This window comes from Quercus suber, unplaced genomic scaffold (assembly GCF_002906115.3).
Source record: "Quercus suber isolate HL8 unplaced genomic scaffold, Cork oak 2.0 scaffold_346, whole genome shotgun sequence".
Classification (NCBI taxonomy): Eukaryota; Viridiplantae; Streptophyta; class Magnoliopsida; order Fagales; family Fagaceae; genus Quercus; species Quercus suber.
The window spans coordinates 531154-550202 of NW_027069798.1; the positions used below are offsets into that span (position 1 = coordinate 531154).

The 19049-nt window shown below is 34.4% G+C and overlaps 1 protein-coding gene across 1 annotated transcript; it reads right to left on the reverse strand.

Moving 5' to 3' along the window:
- Nucleotides 1–7276: 7276 nt before the first annotated feature.
- On the reverse strand, nt 7277–15502 carry LOC112037158 (uncharacterized). Its single transcript, XM_065759924.1, has 12 exons — nt 14967–15502; nt 14169–14332; nt 13452–13674; nt 13226–13368; nt 12920–13128; nt 12312–12446; nt 11352–11480; nt 10059–10459; nt 8908–9124; nt 8394–8587; nt 7888–8264; nt 7277–7781 (listed from the first exon to the last, which is right to left on the reverse strand). The coding sequence occupies exons 1-11, from the start codon at nt 15344–15346 to the stop codon at nt 8066–8068; spliced, it is 2394 nt and encodes a 797-aa protein (XP_065615996.1). The 5' UTR covers nt 15347–15502; the 3' UTR covers nt 7277–7781; nt 7888–8065.
- Nucleotides 15503–19049: the final 3547 nt, after the last annotated feature.

A 19049-nucleotide genomic window follows, 5' to 3' on the forward strand; every position in this document is an offset into this window, starting at 1 on the left:
AACAAGAAATAAAAGAAAAAATAAAATAAAAAAATATTTTTTTAATTATTCACTTTCCATTTGAATTTAGAAACAAGGAAAGTGAAACTCACCTAATATTATCCTTAAGACTCTGAACTTCATCTTCAATTGTTGAAGATTGGTTCTGCATCAACAAATCAAGTTGATTTATTGTTGGTAGTTTCTGTTTGCCAAAAACAAATGAAGTTTATAATATTAATTTGAACAAAAATCTGAATTGCATGCATGTAGTCACATAAATGCATAAATGCATATATATTAGTTAGAAAGTCTTGAAAGGGTCTCTCAATTATGCATCATAATGGAAATAGAAGTCTCTCTACGGACGTTATCTATACTACTATTTAAGGAGCAAAATCTCCAATTTTACTTTTACTACTCCACTCTATACTTCACAAATAATAACATGTCACATGTCCACCTATTTAATTAAATGCAAAGTTTATGTCTTTCCTAATTTCAATAACCTAAAATCATATCATATATTATATATAACAAGAAATGAATTAAAAAATATAGCATTATTTTTATTTATTATTTATGAATTTTTGCATCATATATATCATATTTTTTGATTTTTTTATATAAATGATGCAAAAATTCATAAAAAAAAAATATATATATATAATATAGCTCTTCTCACATAAATCTCTTAATTTCATCATCTAGATGTTTAACTAGATATGAATTTTTGCATCATTTATATAATATATATATATATATATATATCAACCACGTTCTCTTTCTCTCTCTTTTTTCTTTTTTCTTTTTTTATATTTTTTATTAGCATTAATTAATTGATTCTTCATCTCAAAGATGAGGCTTCCATTGTTACTATGGACATGGTACATATCTCATGCAAGCATATATGAACTTAAATTGCTTTCAATATTTTGAATGCTTTATTATTTTGCTAGATGTGATTAGGCTCAAAAGTATATGCTTCATTATTTTTCTAGATCATTTAAATGCCCTAAAACTAAGTTAATAGGATTTATTTTATATAATTTATCAAACAAAATTAAATAAATTTTGTCAAGTATGATTTATTCATGTTGTTCCCTTTTTACTTTTTATTTTTATTTTGAATATCAGCATTTATTTATGTAAAGTGTGCATAGAATTATGTTTCCGTTTGCAACATTAATTAATATATATATATTTTTTTTTTTTTGCTAATTATTAGTATAATTTTCTATACCCAACAAATTCTTCATTAATTTTTTATATTTTTGGTTTTAAATTGCAAAATTTAGGACCATCATTATAAAATAGGTTTTTTTTTTCCTTACAATTATGGAACTTATTTGACTAAAGTAGTAAAATCAAAGTGGAAATGTAGCTCTTTATAGAAAAAAATTATTTTAAAGCCTGGTATTAAATGGTCATAGACTCATATGCAATTTTACAATCTATATGGTTCAATTTTTTTTTTTAAACTCGGTTTAATTTTTTTCTTGATTTTGTTTTCCAAGGTTGTCATAAAAGATTCCAAGCATCCTAAGAAAGGTGTGTAATCTATATGTAGAGCTCTGCAATTTTTTTTTTTTCATTTACATGTAATGTCTCTCTTACAATTCAAACTATTCATTTTCTTTTTGTTTCTCAAATAAATTTTGTATTATATGAATTTATGTATAAAATCATGCAATGTACAGAAGCAAAAATTATGATAGGTTTTATAATTAGAACAAATTAAAGGTTATTATTCTTCGAATAGTTCTCTCTCTTAAAAGTGGCCAATTTTTACAATACTATGTCTAAAGATTTTAATAAAGAACAATGACGAAGAAGAACAAAGATACTCTAAAAAAGTGTACAAATAAGTATTCAAAGATTTTTCAAATGACAAAAATACTTCTAACATTTTTTAATCATTGATATTATTTTTAACAATACTTCAAGTCACTAACAAATTAGTACTTATTTTGTTGTAATAATTATTAAAATATATAATTATTTATACATATATTTTATAAGTTTTTTTCATAAAACCTGAAAAATGAAAAAAGCAACTATGGTATTCCCACTGCCGCCACCACCAGCCTTCATTGGCCACAACTATCAAAAGTGCTGATTCCATCAAGTAATGGCCAAATACCACCACCAACCCACTACCTCTAAAGAAATCCATCACTCCACTGCTTTGTCCCTCTCAATCCCAAAAAAAAAAAAACCACATGATTTTCCTTATTCTACTTCCAAAGTGACGTGATGGTTGTTGTTGCAACTTGCAATTAGTAGATCAAGGTCAAAGTATTCAATTTTCTAAAAAAAAAAAAATCAAAGTATTCACTAAAAAACACGCGGGTCTTAGGCCTCCTTTTTTTAAGCCTTGTTTGTAAAAACGCGACTATAGACGGGATAAAGCCGCATTTTCAAAAAATGTGGCTTAAAGTAGGCAAAAGAAGCCGCGTTTTAAACATGTGGTTATAAAAACATGTCTATAGCCACGTTTTTAGTGCTTATAGCCGCATTTTTGGGGGTGGAGCAAACAACTTAGAAAGAGTAGCTTAGAGAGAGAGAAACTGACTTACCAATGGGATTTTGAAAGCTAACAGCTTAGAGAGAGCAGAGAGTAAGAGTGAGAAACGAGAGTGAGAGATGAGGGGGAGAGAGAGAGAGAGAGAGTTCTAAGTGTTGTGAGTGAGAGGGCAGCTAGTGAGGCTTGAAAGGTGAGAGTGAGAGTGAGGCTTGAGAGTGAGAGTGAGTGTTGAGAGAGTAAAGACTAAAGAGGGTATTTATACCTAAACCTAGGCATTGTCTTCTTTCTTTTTTCTTTTTCTTTTAAAACAACTTACTAAAACCACAACCAAAAAAAAAATTTACTGAAACAGTGTTGTTTCAATTTCAATCTGTAATATACACACACACACACACACACATATATATAATACTTTTTTAAAATTATTTTTATACACTACAAGAAAAAATGTCTATTATAATGGAAAAAATCATTGCAATAACTATAAGGTCGTTGCAATAAGGTATTATTGCAACAACAAAAAGGTTATTGCAAACCGTTGTAATAAACTTCGAGGCAATAAGTTTATACAACAAAAAAATCTTGTTGCAATAAATCCTAAATATTGCAAAGGACAAGTTTATGCAATAATTTCTATATATAATACTTTTTTAAAATTATTTTTATACACTACAAGAAAAAATGTCTATTACAATAGAAAAAATGTTGCAATAACTACAAAACCGTTGCAATAAGGTATTATTGCAACGACAAAAAAGTATTGCAAACCGTTGTGATAAACTCCGAGGCAATAAGTTTATACAACAAAAAATTCTTGTTGCAATAAATCCTAAATATTGCAATGAACAAGTTGATGCAATAATTTCTTTATTACAACAAATAACTTTGTGACAATAGCTTATTGCTTCAAAGGTTTTGTGAAAAATGTCATAACTTATTACAACAAACAACCTTGTTGCAATTAGTCTATAAAATGGAGATTGTGTACACTATGTTTGAATGTAACAGAGAAAAGGGAATTAAATATGGTCCAATCACTTTCTTTTGTCCTTGGTTTTTACCCCCGGGTTTGGTCCAATTAATTAGTCTATAATATTGAATAAAGCACGAAACTGCACCAAGAAAATATGTTCTTTGTTATAACTTTTGCAATTGCTTACTCCAATTAATAAATAAATAAATAATTGATTAAAAAAAAAGAAATGTATAAAATAATGGTCAAGATCATCAATTCAAATTTTCAATATGATTGTCAAAAATTATTATTAACTGGCTAGCAATTTAATTAATATTGAAATTCAGAATCAATAAAAAAGATCAAAGTCTCTCTATCTCTAAGAAAGTTGGTTATCTCTCCTCTCTTAGGTAGTAGAAGTTCGTTTGTCCCTTCTTGATGAAGAAGAGTTTTGTTCTCTTGAGACAACATGTTTGTCTCTCGAGCTTGTGGTTTTGTTTTTTTTGGGTTATAGGGAAACATTTTTCTTGTTTGGTTTGCTTTAGTCTTCAATTATCTGTCTGGATTATGGTGGACCTTACAAGAATATAGGGGAATTTGAACCTATCCGAAATGGAAGATACTGGTTTTTTTCTTCAGAGTGATCAGCGGTCTAGAGAGATAATAATAGCAACAGCGTTTCTCTCTTCACGATTCTTGAGCATGGAAGTAATGGCTAGAACTTTCAAGTAGATACGGTGTCCCACAAATGGCTTTCAGATACGCAACTAGGGTTTTTTTTTAAAAACGCTTATCTGAGCCGCCGTGGAGAGACAAGGAGATGGCTAGGATGGAGAGCAATGGTACACTGTCGATAGAGCAACAGCAGTTCGATCCATATCTGTGCGCTCCTACATTCAAAACTGCTGGTAAAAATGTTATTCATGTTTCGGGTTTTTTTGAGAAAGTGAGTTGGAAATCTCAATGGAGAAAGTAAGGGGAGGAGGATGCCCAGATCACGGTGGGAGCAAATTCAGCCACGGTGCCTCTAGTGGTGGTATCCGTTTAGGTTGGGGAAGTGCTAGAGACAAGTTTGAATAAGGAGACCGTTACACACTTTAATGTTCAACGAAGAATGGGGAAGGAAAGTGTTACTCTAAAGAGTCAGATTAGCACTCAATCCACCCCGAAAAATAAGGAAGTAGTTATGCCAAATTCAGGGAGCAATGATTCGGAATTACACGCAGCAGCTGGCGTGATTAATCACACAATTGACGATGCCAGCCCAACTCTTGAAGGATCAGATATGGTAACGGATAAAGTGCCTAACTCCAGAGTTTTGAATACAATCCTATAATGAATGCATATCTCATAGAAACAGTAGTAATGGAGAGAAAATCAATTACTTTGGAGACAACCCTAGCCGCCTCAACACATGAGCACCACATGACAATTAATTTGGATAAAAAAAAAAAAAATTAAGTCCATCAATGGTGGAGATCAGTGGGGAACAGCCAAAAAACATTAGGTCATGGAAGCGTATCATGCGTCAACCTTGGTGGCGGACCAGGCAAGTTTCCAAGAAGGATGTCTCTCAATCACAGATATTGGTGAAGGCTGTACCACAGCCCCGCTAGATGCAATGATTCTATTAGTAATGATCTGCCATGGGCTTGGGAACCCATGGACAGAGAGAGAGCCTGGTGAAATATTACGGGCAAAAGATCCATCTGCCATGTTCATAGTCGAAACATGGGTAGACGAAGCAAGGCTAGAGCACATCCTCAGTACGACTAAGTCTTTGATTAACAGCGATTCTATTGTGGAAGCAGCTTTCATGGATTTCTAAGAGTTGTTGTCATGGATGATCCTAAAGGTGAACTCTGATGATGCGGTTTTCCGGGAACAAAATTCTGTGGATGTTGTTTTGGATATGGGAGGTGGGTTAGTGATGTTTTGGAGATTGACTATTGATGTAATTGTGGAGGGTTCGGGCACAAATTATTTCGATACAATGTTTCGAGAAGAAGATAGGGCAGGGATTGGAGTGATCATCCGAGAATGCCAAGGAAAAGGCTTGGCACACATGGTCGGAATCATCCCTCTCCCCCTAACTGTCATAGAGCTTGAAACTTTGGCTATATCGAAGGCTTTACAGTTTGATACTAATCTGAGTTTGAAAGATGTCACCACAGAGGGAGTTTCAGAGATTGCAATGAACGCTTTGAATGCAGATTCGCAATCTTTGGAATCCTTTGGTTTATTTAGTCGTGATGTTAAATGTTTTGCAAGTTTATTTCATTGTATTAGGTTTTCAAATGTTCGTAGAGAAGGATTGTTGTATTCTCACATTAAGAGAAACGACAATGGGTTGCTCATAGTCTAGCTAAAAATGCATTATGCATACCAAATTTTCAAGTATGGATGGAAGATGTCTCATCTCATGCTGGTTCGATTTTACAATTAGATGTAGTTGAATTTTATTAATAAAATACATCACTTTCTTTCTCCAAAAAAAAAAAAAGGCTAGCAATTTCATCAACAATTTGTCTCAACCGACTAATAAAAACTGCTTTTTTAATTTATAGTAACAGCAAATAGATGGGTTGACACAACTATTACTTGAAGTCGTGTAACTATCCATATTCATGTACCACAATTTAAGATTGAAATCAATATAGTAGTAAACATTAATAAGGTTGTTATAGTGCATTGAACAAAAATTGCGATCGGTACCACATTTTTGAAACATTGATTACGTGAAGTACACTGCGTGATGGATGCTCTATAAATCAAAGTCCCTCTGTCACATTGTTGCATGGTGAAAATTCAAACAATAAGGTCCATGACTCAATGCATCTTTTTTATACCAGTGCATTGTTCATCACCAAAAAGTAAAATAAAGGGTCAAATAGTCTGATATTGTATTCAATATGTAAATGAACCGGCCGATTGGTCTTACGAGAATCCATAACCAACCCCATAAGATTTGAGATTATGATCTAATTGTTGTGGTAAAACTCGTTGTTTTTCAATAAATTCAAAATCCTTACCCTTAAATTTTGCAATAGGCATGTAAAAGGAGCACTTGGCGAAGTCCAAAGATCATAATCAGTTTCATCCACGGCACCCTTCACGTGAGAGAAAAAGAGAATTGGTCCCTTTCACATTTTTGTGTGGCTGTCGCTGGTTCCTTGGTAGCATTAGTCCTCTTTTGGCAACAATAATGTTTACATGAATGACATTGAGTACTTGTTTGAGACATACTTATAAGCCAACTTTTTTTTTTTAGAGAGTTTCAACAGCTGTTTTTAATGATAGCTCTTTATTAGATTTTACCAGTTGAAATAACTGAAACTCATTTACTTATAAACCAACTAATTACTTATTTTTCCCACTATTTGCAAATCTCACATGAATTACTTACTTATTTTGTTTAACTTTTGCTTATTTTTCTTATTATTTGCATATTCCACGTGAGTCATCTATATATTTTATTTGACTTTTACTTTTTATTTACAATACTTTTAGTAAAAAGCTAGATAATACAATACTTTTAGCAAAAAGCTAAGTAAGTTATTTCCAAATGAGTCCTCATCTATCTATGTTGCAAGAGTGACCAGCTCCAATCAAATTATTCCATAATCTCAGTATTAGGTTTGATGAAACCACACTGGCATTGTATTTTAATTGGTTGCAGTCAAATCATGTCATGAATCAAATTATTATCTTTGATAGTAAGAGCGCTGTGATTGGAAAATTCAGAAAACAAAGTATACATTACTGTTACTGCCAAGAGAACAAGGAAAATTATGCCTATCATAACTACTGCAACCGCCACCAACAACACCGACCTAATTGTAATAAATATGGAAAAATAACAGAGCTCAAAATCCAAACAATGTTTATCACAGGGTAAAGCGTGAGAATGGACTCAAACATGTGTTTAGTCAAGATGTCAAACCTAAATTAACATTACATACATCTCAGGCCAGAAAGCGCCACAATTGAATCACTTACAGGCTAGCAATATCCTAGTAACAAAATTAACTGAGTATTAGCATGACGATTAGTATTTATCACCATTCTGTTTATGAGAAGAAACTGGACCATAAGAAATCCACCACTTAGGAATCTCTCCGTTGTCCTTGAAATTGTGAGTTTGAAGCCATCTGAACCACAAGAGAAGAAATGATTGGCCACAGTTGGTTAAAAAGACTCTTATATCTTTATCAGGAGAAGCTTGTGAATCTCTCAAACCAGAAGTTCCTAAATTCATAGAACTCTGTTATTGCAAACAAAGAGTTTGTGGATCTCTCGCCTCCTTGACTACTTCCCATTCTGTACAGAGAAAAGTAAATCCATGCATAATACAAAAAGAGACATTTCAGGAGACAGCCTTTAAAACAAAGATGCAAATTAAGAATTATGCCAAAAAAACATTTACTTTTGTCTTTCATTTTGCCTGCAGGCTCTGTGGTTCAGCATGCTTATAGGAAGCCTTTGCAAAACAAGAAAGAGTAGATCCTAGCAATTATTGAGCCAAGAAAGGTCGGTCTTTACTTGGGCTCAAAAAAATTCTTCCAATGATTTGAGACAGCTTTTCCACAGCAAGCTTATTTTATTTATTTGTTGTTCCACATCCCTAAAACTTTCATCAGAAAAGCATAATCATAAGCCATTTCCTCACATTGACCATAGCGGCCACCTTCACCAAAATGTCCTCCAGTCATATTTGCCTTCAGAATGACCGCACGAGAACATTCAAAACATGTACCATCTCGCACTTTCGCCACCCATTTTGCAGCTTCCCAAACTCCAACCCTGACAATGAAAATTAAGGCTACCCATATAAGTTTATGACTATAACCTATATATGTATGTCTATATACTAAAACAACAAAATTCAATGTATGTAAATATGACAATGAAAAGCAGAAGACATAAATTTGCCTTGAGTCATTAAAAGATGCTGTAGCAAGCATTGATGGATAACAGGCATCACAAGTAACGTTATCATAAGGAGAATAACTCAAAATAGACTTGAATTGGGAGTGTATCTGAGGATTCCCAAATTCTTCATAATCTAGTATGGTGAGAGGCAAACTAGGATCCAACAATGTGTTGCATACATCCAGAAATGGAACCTGATACAAAAATTACACAAACATCAGTGCCAAAAATTTAACAATAATAAAAACTAATAATTTACATTCACATTAAGTAATAAAAAAGCACAAAGGATATCATTATAAACTTCAAAGTATGTATATACTAGTTCAACCAAAACATGGTTTATCAAACACAAATTATTTCTAAACATTGGAATTCTATCTTTGTTTCCATCTCCTTATAAATCCTAGAACATGAGAATCTTGATAGTAAAATCTACATATAACAACAATCTACTTCACTAGATCAAAACATTGACAACTGGATGGTAAAACATTTTGCTTTAAGGGCGAACCTTCAAAATGGCAGCACGAAATAGATCTGGGTACATATTGATAGCTGCCCCCACAACTAGACTTCCAGCACTAAATCCAATGGCACCAACTCGATCTCTATGAACATAGCCCTCATTAACCAAGTAGTCCGCACATGCTACAAAGTCATATACAGAATTCTGTTTGTACAGCCCACTGCCAGACTTATGCCACGAAGAATCACCGCCGCCACCACCCCTGCCCACACATAACTTCATGTGTCATATAAAACATCTAAAGCATCAGCAGCAATGCAACAGACATCTTACTTCAGCCAAGAAGGTAACTATCAAGTGGCATCTTAAGCGCAATTTCAAGTATACACTTGAGCTCAGTATTGGTAGTAAATATAAATATATGCTCAATCTCAAAAATACAAACAATTAAAAAATTAAAAAATAAAATTAAAAAAAAAAACAATGGTGAAGACAATTCAACATATCAGATCGACTAGAGCTTGTAATAACTTATATCATATCATGACATTTTTTTTGTTCATATATACAAGACAAGTTTACATAATATCAGATGCAAGCAGGCAAAAACTTCTTTAATATGCAAGTTCAAAATTATCAACCAGCCCTCTTCTAGCCTTTGAGGTTGGTAATTCATAACAAATTCCAAAAGTAGTTATGAGCAACTTTGAAAACACTAGCAATCTGATTGTTTTGATTTCATGCATAGAGTTCTTTTTTTTTTTTTTTTTTTTTTTAAAAAAAAAAAAAAAAAAAAAAAAAAACAATGGTGAAGACAATTCAACATATCAGATCGACTAGAGCTTGTAATAACTTATATCATATCATGACATTTTTTTTGTTCATATATACAAGACAAGTTTACATAATATCAGATGCAAGCAGGCAAAAACTTCTTTAATATGCAAGTTCAAAATTATCAACCAGCCCTCTTCTAGCCTTTGAGGTTGATAATTCATAACAAATTCCAAAAGTAGTTATGAGCAACTTTGAAAACACTAGCAATCTGATTGTTTTGATTTCATGCATAGAGTTTTTTTTTTTTTTTTTTTTGAGAAACAATGCATGCATAGAGTTAATGTTGGTTAATGCACACTTAAAAATCAGTGCCACAGTGATCAAAGAAAATAGAAATAAACGTAATGTGGGGAACCAACCTCACATCAGCAAACGCCACCACCCAACCACGATCAAGTAAACTCAGGCGGTTTGAACACCAGTTTTTTTCTAGAACTTCACCGTATGCCCCATAGCCATGTAAAACTCCAGGAGAGTGACCTTTCTGCCAGGATTTTTGGGCATACAAGATGGTCAAGGGAATCCTGACACCATCATAGGAAACAACTTCCTTCCTTTCAAAACAATACGCACTCGAAAAGTCCTTCCATCTCTCTGATTCAAAATCCAGGACATTTTCTTTCTCATTTTGCAAGCTAAATGTATCTGCCTCATATGCTGGTAAGCTTGTTCTATTACCAGAAACACCCCTCACTTCCTCTTGCTGCACAATCGAGTATTTCTGTCTCGACATGTTGTAGTCAACAATCACATCAGGCATCTGTGCATTCAAAAATAAAGGATAAGAATTTTAGATCAAAATCAAGGAGTGTACCTAATTCAAAAGTATCTGACAATAGTAGAATTAACATAACAAATTCAATTGGATTCCTATGAAGTCGACAAAATTCATTTTAAGTTAACTTGAGAATATGTCAGGACTATCGAACTTTGATAGTTTCACCAATCAAAATCCACTGCTTTTATTTTTCAAAAATTTAAACTGCAATTTAAATGCACTTATAAATAGTAAAGGGGGATTTCTAACCATTCCACAACAGCTGAAGATTATTTTTAGCTCTCTTTCTGTCAAATATTTCAAAACATAACTCGAAAGAGTATGTTTAGATATGAGAATGTTGATTAAGAATAAACCTAGACTGGAATAAGTTTGGTTTAAGTCTCTTGAACACAGAAGTCCCAATTTAGCAGAGATATTTGCCTGATTGCCAAAACAAATACTTTAAACAGGCTAAGAACAGATAAGAAAGGAAAACTGAAGGAGATGACTATGTCGACTAGTGAGACCAGAATAGTGGTGATAACAAAAAGATCTTCAATTGCTAGTATTCAAATCTAGAGAATAGAAAAATGTGACTAGATAGACAATTAGACAGAAAGAAAATGATGTAGTACAGAGCTAGATGAAAGAGCATAACTAAATCCAGATAAAACACAAGTTTAGAGAAGTTGTGCAGGGGATTGTTAAATATGTCATCTTAACGGCAAGACACCACATCAAAGAGCCACAGAAACTCTTCTAAGTTTCCATATGATAGATTACTAGAAAAAGGGAGAGCAAGAAAAAGCGCAAGCACGTGAGAGAGAGAGAGAGAGAGAGAGAGAGAGAGAGAGAGAGAAACATAATGTATTATGCTGATTAGAAGTCATACCACTGGTGATGAAAGCACCACACGGTATACTGAGCTCATGAAGTCATGGTTTGAACCTGGAACAACAGTACATAGATTTGAAGGCAGAGGAAAATACCATGGATTAAGATCGTCAACCTCCACTTGATGCTGCAAAACAACTCAAGATGAATAGAACATTAATTAAAAACACATTTGCACACGTAAGGAGCATTTGATATATATATATATATATATTCTTTTCTGTGAGTAGATCATGTGTATAAATATAATCAACCATAACATAATCTGAACTGGACTTAAAAACATCTCAGAGAGATGAAAGTCAAGCATTTGTAAACCTGATGTTTAATGATCCAGGGTCCCTTATATGACTAAATAAATTGACTTATCAAAAGAAAAATGACTAAATAAATTATATCTGATCATATTTGCATATAAACACACTTTTTTTTTTAAGTAGAAAGAGTGGTCAAAAGCAAATATATACATCCATATGTTGCACTTGTTTTCATTCATTGCATATTCTTTGATGGCCTCCTTTTTATACATCTACATGAACATAAAATCCATCATTTGCATGTGCAGTTCTGCTCCACAAATCTGCTGTTTATAGAAGAATAGGCTAAGCCATTTTATCACATGGCTTGTTACAGTACTTTTTAATAAAATTAGGAACATGATATAGATTCCTCAATGTCTATGGATGAGAAAATCCAGAAATCTATTCTTTATATTTTTCTACTTTCAAATTTATCATTTCTTTCTCTCTTATCTTGGGAGACCTTCATTGTAACATGATAACCTTCAACATTATAAAGTATAAAAGGCAAAAATAGAATATTATTACTCCGTTCTTTTCATATTTTTATAGTAAAGTGTAACTCTTTTTGATAAGTAAATTAAATAAATAAATAAAACATTATGCCCTACCAATGAAAATATGAGAAGAACAGGGTAATGAAGCAGAAATATTAATACCTTATAATTAAAGTTAATAGGCAAATTGACAGAACACAACATAGGAAACCCCTTCTTATTGACAGAAAGCACCAGATGTCCGTTATAAATGTCCATATCTTGTAAGCTCATATCTCCACCTGGAAGGATGACATTCTAAAAGGAAAATGGATACATGTGAAAGATGAGAAAATGGATAGATGATAAATAAACATTCAAATTAAACCCCACACTTTTAGAAGTTTCAAATAAACCTTAAAACTTTCAAAATATTTCAATTCAAACCATAAACTTATTTACAATGGTGTTAATGGAAAATGCTTAAACAAAGGAATGTCATGTAGTTATTTCAAAACATGCATCTATTATATATGAATATTATTTTACTCTAAGCCACGTGGGGTCATTTGGTTTAAGCATTTTCCTTTGATGGCTTCACACATAATGTGTTTGAATTGAAATGCTTTTAAAAGTGTATTGTTCAATTTAAAACTTTTGGAAGTGTACAGTTTAATTTAAAATCACTTCAAAAACTATGTGGTTTCTTTTTTTCCCTACAAGTAACTAGGAGGTTTAAAATTTAATTTAGCCATTAGAAAATATACATAGGATGGTCACCAAAACTTCACCTGCCAATTAGCTGACTGTATATCTTCAACTGGGCATTTAGCCAGGTAATAGTTTCCACCAGAACACTCCTTGTTCTCACTCAAAGGAGCATTTGTAAGAATATAGAAGAAACCATAGTGATGTTCCAAAAAATACTGTATGCCACAAACACGCTCATGAATTTGGAGCAAGCCACCTAATGGATTGGCAGCATCAATTACATAAACCTGTCATAAACACAACAAAAGGTAAGTCTCACTGTATGAGAATAGGCTCAATATAAATGCTCGAAAGTGGAAAACATTTATATATGTAAGTTCCTTCCTCGGATGAAGTCCTTGAATTTGAATTCACAGTTATGAACTTGCCATCTTTTGTGCTTGTAATGTCCACACAAAAGCTGGAATCACTTTCCGTAAACACTGGGACATCATCCATGTCGGGACATCCTAATTTTGTACAGAGTACCCTGCAAAAAAATATATATATAAAACATGGGTGAGAAAGTATATTGACCCCCAGGAAAAAAAAGATTCAGTATAGTCACCTTGCCTGTAAGGTCGTTGATTATCATCTGCTATTGTATAAAACAGAGTATTGCTGTCTTGAGCCCATGCCAAGCTAACAACCCCATCAACTTGTATGTTTGAAACAACGCATCCACTTCTAAGGTCCTTAATTTGAAGCATGAATCGTTCACTGCCAGTAATATCAAGCGTGTAAGCAAGAAAATTGTGGTCTGGTGAAATTCGACATGTACCCACATGCACATAACCTGCAACGTTGAGAACCAATATAACAATGTTAGCTTAACGAAATAAAAAGGGAAGGAAAAACCAAACACAATGTATACTTGAATCTTCATTTTTTTTTAGGTCAATATTGAAAAAACATATGTGCCATAAAAGCATAGCTAATGGTCCAAGGTATGACTTTCATGATTCAATTCCATGAGGTATATTAACATGGAGTAATGGATGTATTAAAATTTAATGATGCACTTTTCTTCATTCTTTGCTTTAAAATCTAAGAATTTGGAAACAAAAATCAATTACATCTTCTAGCTCAGCATGAATACTAAATAGAAAAAATGAACTAGGCTGTGTAGCATTAACCAATGGAAAGACGTATCTAAGTTTTAGAATAGCTTTCTAGTTAGGCTACAAAAAATAAGTCTATGTGAAAAGGAAGCCACTTTGCCAAGTATTTATGAGAAAAAATATATTAATCTTATTCTCACATAAAGAACAAAGAAAAAAAAATACTTGCCATATTGTTCTGCAATTTTATTCCAGTCTAGCAAAGGTTCCTCCCCTCCAAATCCTCCTCTTGCATAATGAAGGAAAGTATTAAGCCAACCACTCTTCTCAGTATCTAACCTCCTACACAGAACTGGGTATTCCTTCCCCTCTGGAATGTATTGGTAATACAACCTGCTCAAGAGGTTATAAAACAAAATTATAAATTTTAAAGAATTGGCACCCGATTAAAGCAGAACCAATTAATGAACAAGCACAATATCAAAGATGATATGAGTCTAAGACATTAACATCCTCATCACTCACTGCATTCCCCTTGTGGCACTTACATGGAATCCAAGTCCAAACATATTAGACAATGCTCTCATTTTTTACACCTAGAAGCACTAATACAAAATAATCAAATTCACACCATAGCACAGAAAAATCAAATAGCATCCCTACCAATAACAAGAATACTTGTATATAACCATCAATGGGAACCAAACTTTATAATAAAAACCAATGCAAGCTATTAAAATGGCTTAAATACATTGTTGGTACCTAAGATGTGGCCAAACTACAAAACTGACAGGTCATTACTATGTTAGAAACATTAGAGACTAAAAAGGGCTCAATTTAAATTTGTTTAGGGACTAAAAACTCAAGATTAAAAGAAATCACTTTTAAGTTTGTCAAGGGACTAAAAGTGATTACGGGAAAAAGTTTAAAGTTTAGGGAGCAAGAATGTATTTTGACCAATTAAAAATTCATAAAGGTGAAAACTTTGGTGAAAAGTGGAAATGGGGTTGGTGAGAAATGAACAAACCAGGGTCCCCAGCGCTCAGGAGGAGTGGAAATGGAAGTGGGCATTCGGCCTTTCATCTCGGAAAAAAGTGTGCGTTGGAGGTGGTGGGTGTCAGCCATGAAAGCTTCAGCGTATGAGTTCTCTTGGGTGAGATAGTGAGAGAGATCAGGATCGTTGGTGTTGGACATCCAATGGTAAGGATCTTGCCACGTCCTTCCATGAGCAGAGACAGTGAATGGGACTTTCTTTGGAATTGGAGGGGTTTGTTGGGGTGGCGAGAAGGATGGATGCTCTCTACCTCTGCAGAGGGAGGAGAATAGGGAGGAAGATATGTGGGGCATTAAGAAAACAGAGAGCTGTTTGATTGAGCACTTGGGATTTAGGAGGGAGGCAAGAGCCATAGAGCTTGGAGGTTGGAGATTATGGAGTACGGAGTATGGAGTATCGACTGGAAGGGACTTGCAGGAACTAGGCAAGAGCCAGTGTGTTTCGCTTCTAACTTCACCTAGAGGATCAAGAACTAAAAATGTTTTTTTTTCTTTTTTCTTTTTTTGAGAAGGAAAAAGTGTTTTATTGTGTTCAAAAAATAGGAGTGTTCTATTGAAAAAGAAATAAATAATAACATTGAGAGGTTCTAATAAAAGAAAAGGTGATATTAAAAAATTATTATGAAAAAGTTTAATCAAGGGAGAGGAGACCAGTTGTAGTACCCTATCTTCCCTATTGGAAATCCCTCACAAAATTTTACAACCTTGTAAGCTTTATTTAATTTTTTACTTTTTTATCTTTTTAATTTCTTATTCAATTACTAAGATTAAAAGTCATTTGTTTTTTAAAGCCTACTTTTGAATAGAATTGTAATAGCATCCGCAGCCGGGTTCTAAATCCTATTTTATTTTACCACTTCAAAAAATCACTTTTTCAATTATACAATACAATTTTACAATTCTCCAACATCCCAACTTTTATATCCCAATCCTACTCATTAAAATAATATTTTTACAAAATAAAATAATATTTCTCACAATTACTATTATACATTACAACACATTATTTATACATTATTTATTATTTCTCTCTCTTTCCTTCTGGTCAGGAACCACAATCACCACCACCGCTGCACACCACCACCGCTGCCACCACCACCACCGGCAACCCAGAAACTACCGTCAACACCAAAAAAAAAAAAAAAACANTCAACACCAACAAAAAAAAAAAAAACAGAGAAAATCACAACAACAAATCACCGTGAACAAACCCAGCCACCCCAGCAAATCACAACAACAATCCCAACAATCCATACCGATCAACAATCACAAAAACAAAATTTGAAGAAAAACCCACCATCAACAATCCATGCCGATCTCCATCGGAACCCACCTCGCCATCGGAACCCATCTTGCCATCGGAACCATCAACAATCCATCGGAACCCACCTCGCCATCGGAACCCATCAACCACCTCGCCATCGGAACCCACCTCGCCATCGGAACAGAACGGATCTCCGTGGAACCCACCTCGCCATCGGAACCCATCTCGCCATCGAAACCCATCAACAATCCATCAGAACCCACCTCGCCATCGGAAGCCACCTCGCCATCGGAACGGAACCCATCAGAACGGATCCGGCGTGAGCTCCGATCCAGCTTGGTGATTCGGCGAGAGAGAGAGAGGGGATGAGAAAGAGAGAAGAAAGAGAGAGAAGAGAAAGAGATAAAATGAGGGAGAGTGAGAAATTTACCGGTAAAGTTAATTAAATTTTTTTTTTTTAATACCATCTTGCTAGAGTACCATCTTACATTTGAGATGGTACTGTAGCAAAATCTCATATTTTTTTAGCATTTGGATATAGCCTTCCATTGCTGATGGGTTTTGGGGCTTAAATGCCAAATGTTCTTAACATTTGGCATTTAGAAGCCCAAATGCGGATGCTCTAACCAAGTAGAAATGACAACGAGGGAGGTAAAGGGCGGATTTCCTATTTCCCGCCCCTCCTCCACTTCCTTTTCAATCTCCACTTCCTTTTCAAGGTGGGTTTTGTTCTTACCCATCTAGCGGGTCCCACAGGTACCCATCTCATCACACCCAAATTATATATATATATATATATATAATTTGTTAAAAGTTTATTTTGAATGCATTAAATCAAAACCCATAAAACATTAAAAAAACAAGTTCTAACATTACAGTTCATCAAAAAAAAAAAGACTGAGGTGCCTTCCGTGAGGGATCTGTTACCCACCTCTCCCTTTGCCGTTAGAAAAACACATTTTTAGGAAAAAACAAACATAACAAAGATCAAAAAGTTAGGATTTTTTTTATTGCTTGAGAACTTGTATGAGAACAAAACACATGAACAACACACGGATCAAAGGCTCAATGAAATCACTTTTAATCTATATTAATATCAACAATCTCATAACAAATCAAAATTGTGAACCAATTTTTACAAGAAGACCAACAATCTCAAAACAACCAGCAACGTTATTAACAAAAGAGAGTGAGATGGAGATATGCAATCAACAACCAAAGAATGAGGTAATGAGAAATCCAGCCGTGGGTTTGGATTGTGGTAGATCAGCCATGGGTTTGGTGGCATGGTGGCGACCCTAGGTGCTGCTTGTGCCTCTCCTAATTCTCAGTCCTTTTCCGCACAACCAAACACCATCAACCCAGGAAAGGAAAGGACCCTTCCAACTTCAAACCCACCCCCAATTCCAACCACAGTAACAAACCCACCCCCAATTCCAACTTCAAACCCACTCTAAATCCCAGCCATAGTAGCCAAACACCTGAATCTGAATCCGACGACCATTGTCACAGTAGCAAAACACTTGAATAATCAACCTGACGAAACCGAATCCGACAACCCCACAACTCGGCAAATCCGACGATCAGCTCTCCTTGCAGCTCCTCAACCCAGATCATGATCGTGATCGTGATCATCTTCAGCTTGCGAAGATGAAGAGCACAACCATTGTCACAGTAGCAAAACACTTGAATAATCAACCTGGCGAAACCGAATCTGACGATCCCACAACTCGGTGAATCCGACGGTCGGCTCTCCTTGCAGCTCCTCAACCCAGATCATGATCATGACCGTGATCATCTTCAGCTTGCGAAGTTGAAGAGCACAACCATCATCACAGTTGATTCCATGACGGAGTGGGACAGTCCAGCACCGAAGTTGTTTAGATCTCACCAAAGATAGCACTGAAGTTGTTTGGTAGCTCTGTGCATGTGTTGCTTATTTGCTTGTGGGTTTTGAGTATATGGGTGCTGTTTTGATAAAAATGAGATTGCTTTTCAAGCAAAGAAACAGCTAAGAGTACATATTCAAACTAATACATGTTTGAATAAGCCATTGGACAAGAGAATAGCTTGATTTGTGTTTTGTTCTCATAGAAATTCTCAAACAATAAAAAAAAAAAAACCCTAACTTTTTGATCTTTGTTATGTTTGTTTTTCCGTAAAAATGTGTTTTTCTAACGGCAAAGAGAGAGGTGGGTAACAGATCCCTAACGGAAGACACCTCAGGTGGGCAAAGTGTTAAGTTTTGAACTACGGGTAGGCAAAGTGAAAACGAGCCTAACCTCAGGTGGGTTTACTGTAATTATCCCTAAATAAATAAAAAAAATTGGAACATACATTTATTATATTGTTAAAATCCAGTATTTATTATCATATTAATTTGTAATATTTATAGCATTTTTCATCTCGTGTCAACCTCATAACCTCACAATCTTATTGGATAATGTCTGTATGGAATCCAGATGTATTCAACAGATTCAAGGACGATAGTGGCAATTACAAGGAATTCCTCGGAAAGGATGTTCAAGGAATGCTCAGTCTATATGAAGCCTCGTATCTTGCTTTTGAAGGAGAAAATCTCTTGGATGAGGCCCTGGCATTCACAAGAATGCATCTCAAGGACCTCAAAAGGGATGTAAGTAAAAGCATCGCAGAACAAATTAGTCACGCATTGGAGGTTCCATTGCACCATAGAATGCTAAGGCTGGAAGCTCGATGGTACATTGAGGCATATGGTAAGAGGGAGGATGCCAATGGTGTTCTACTTGAACTCTTGAACTCAAGTTGGATTTT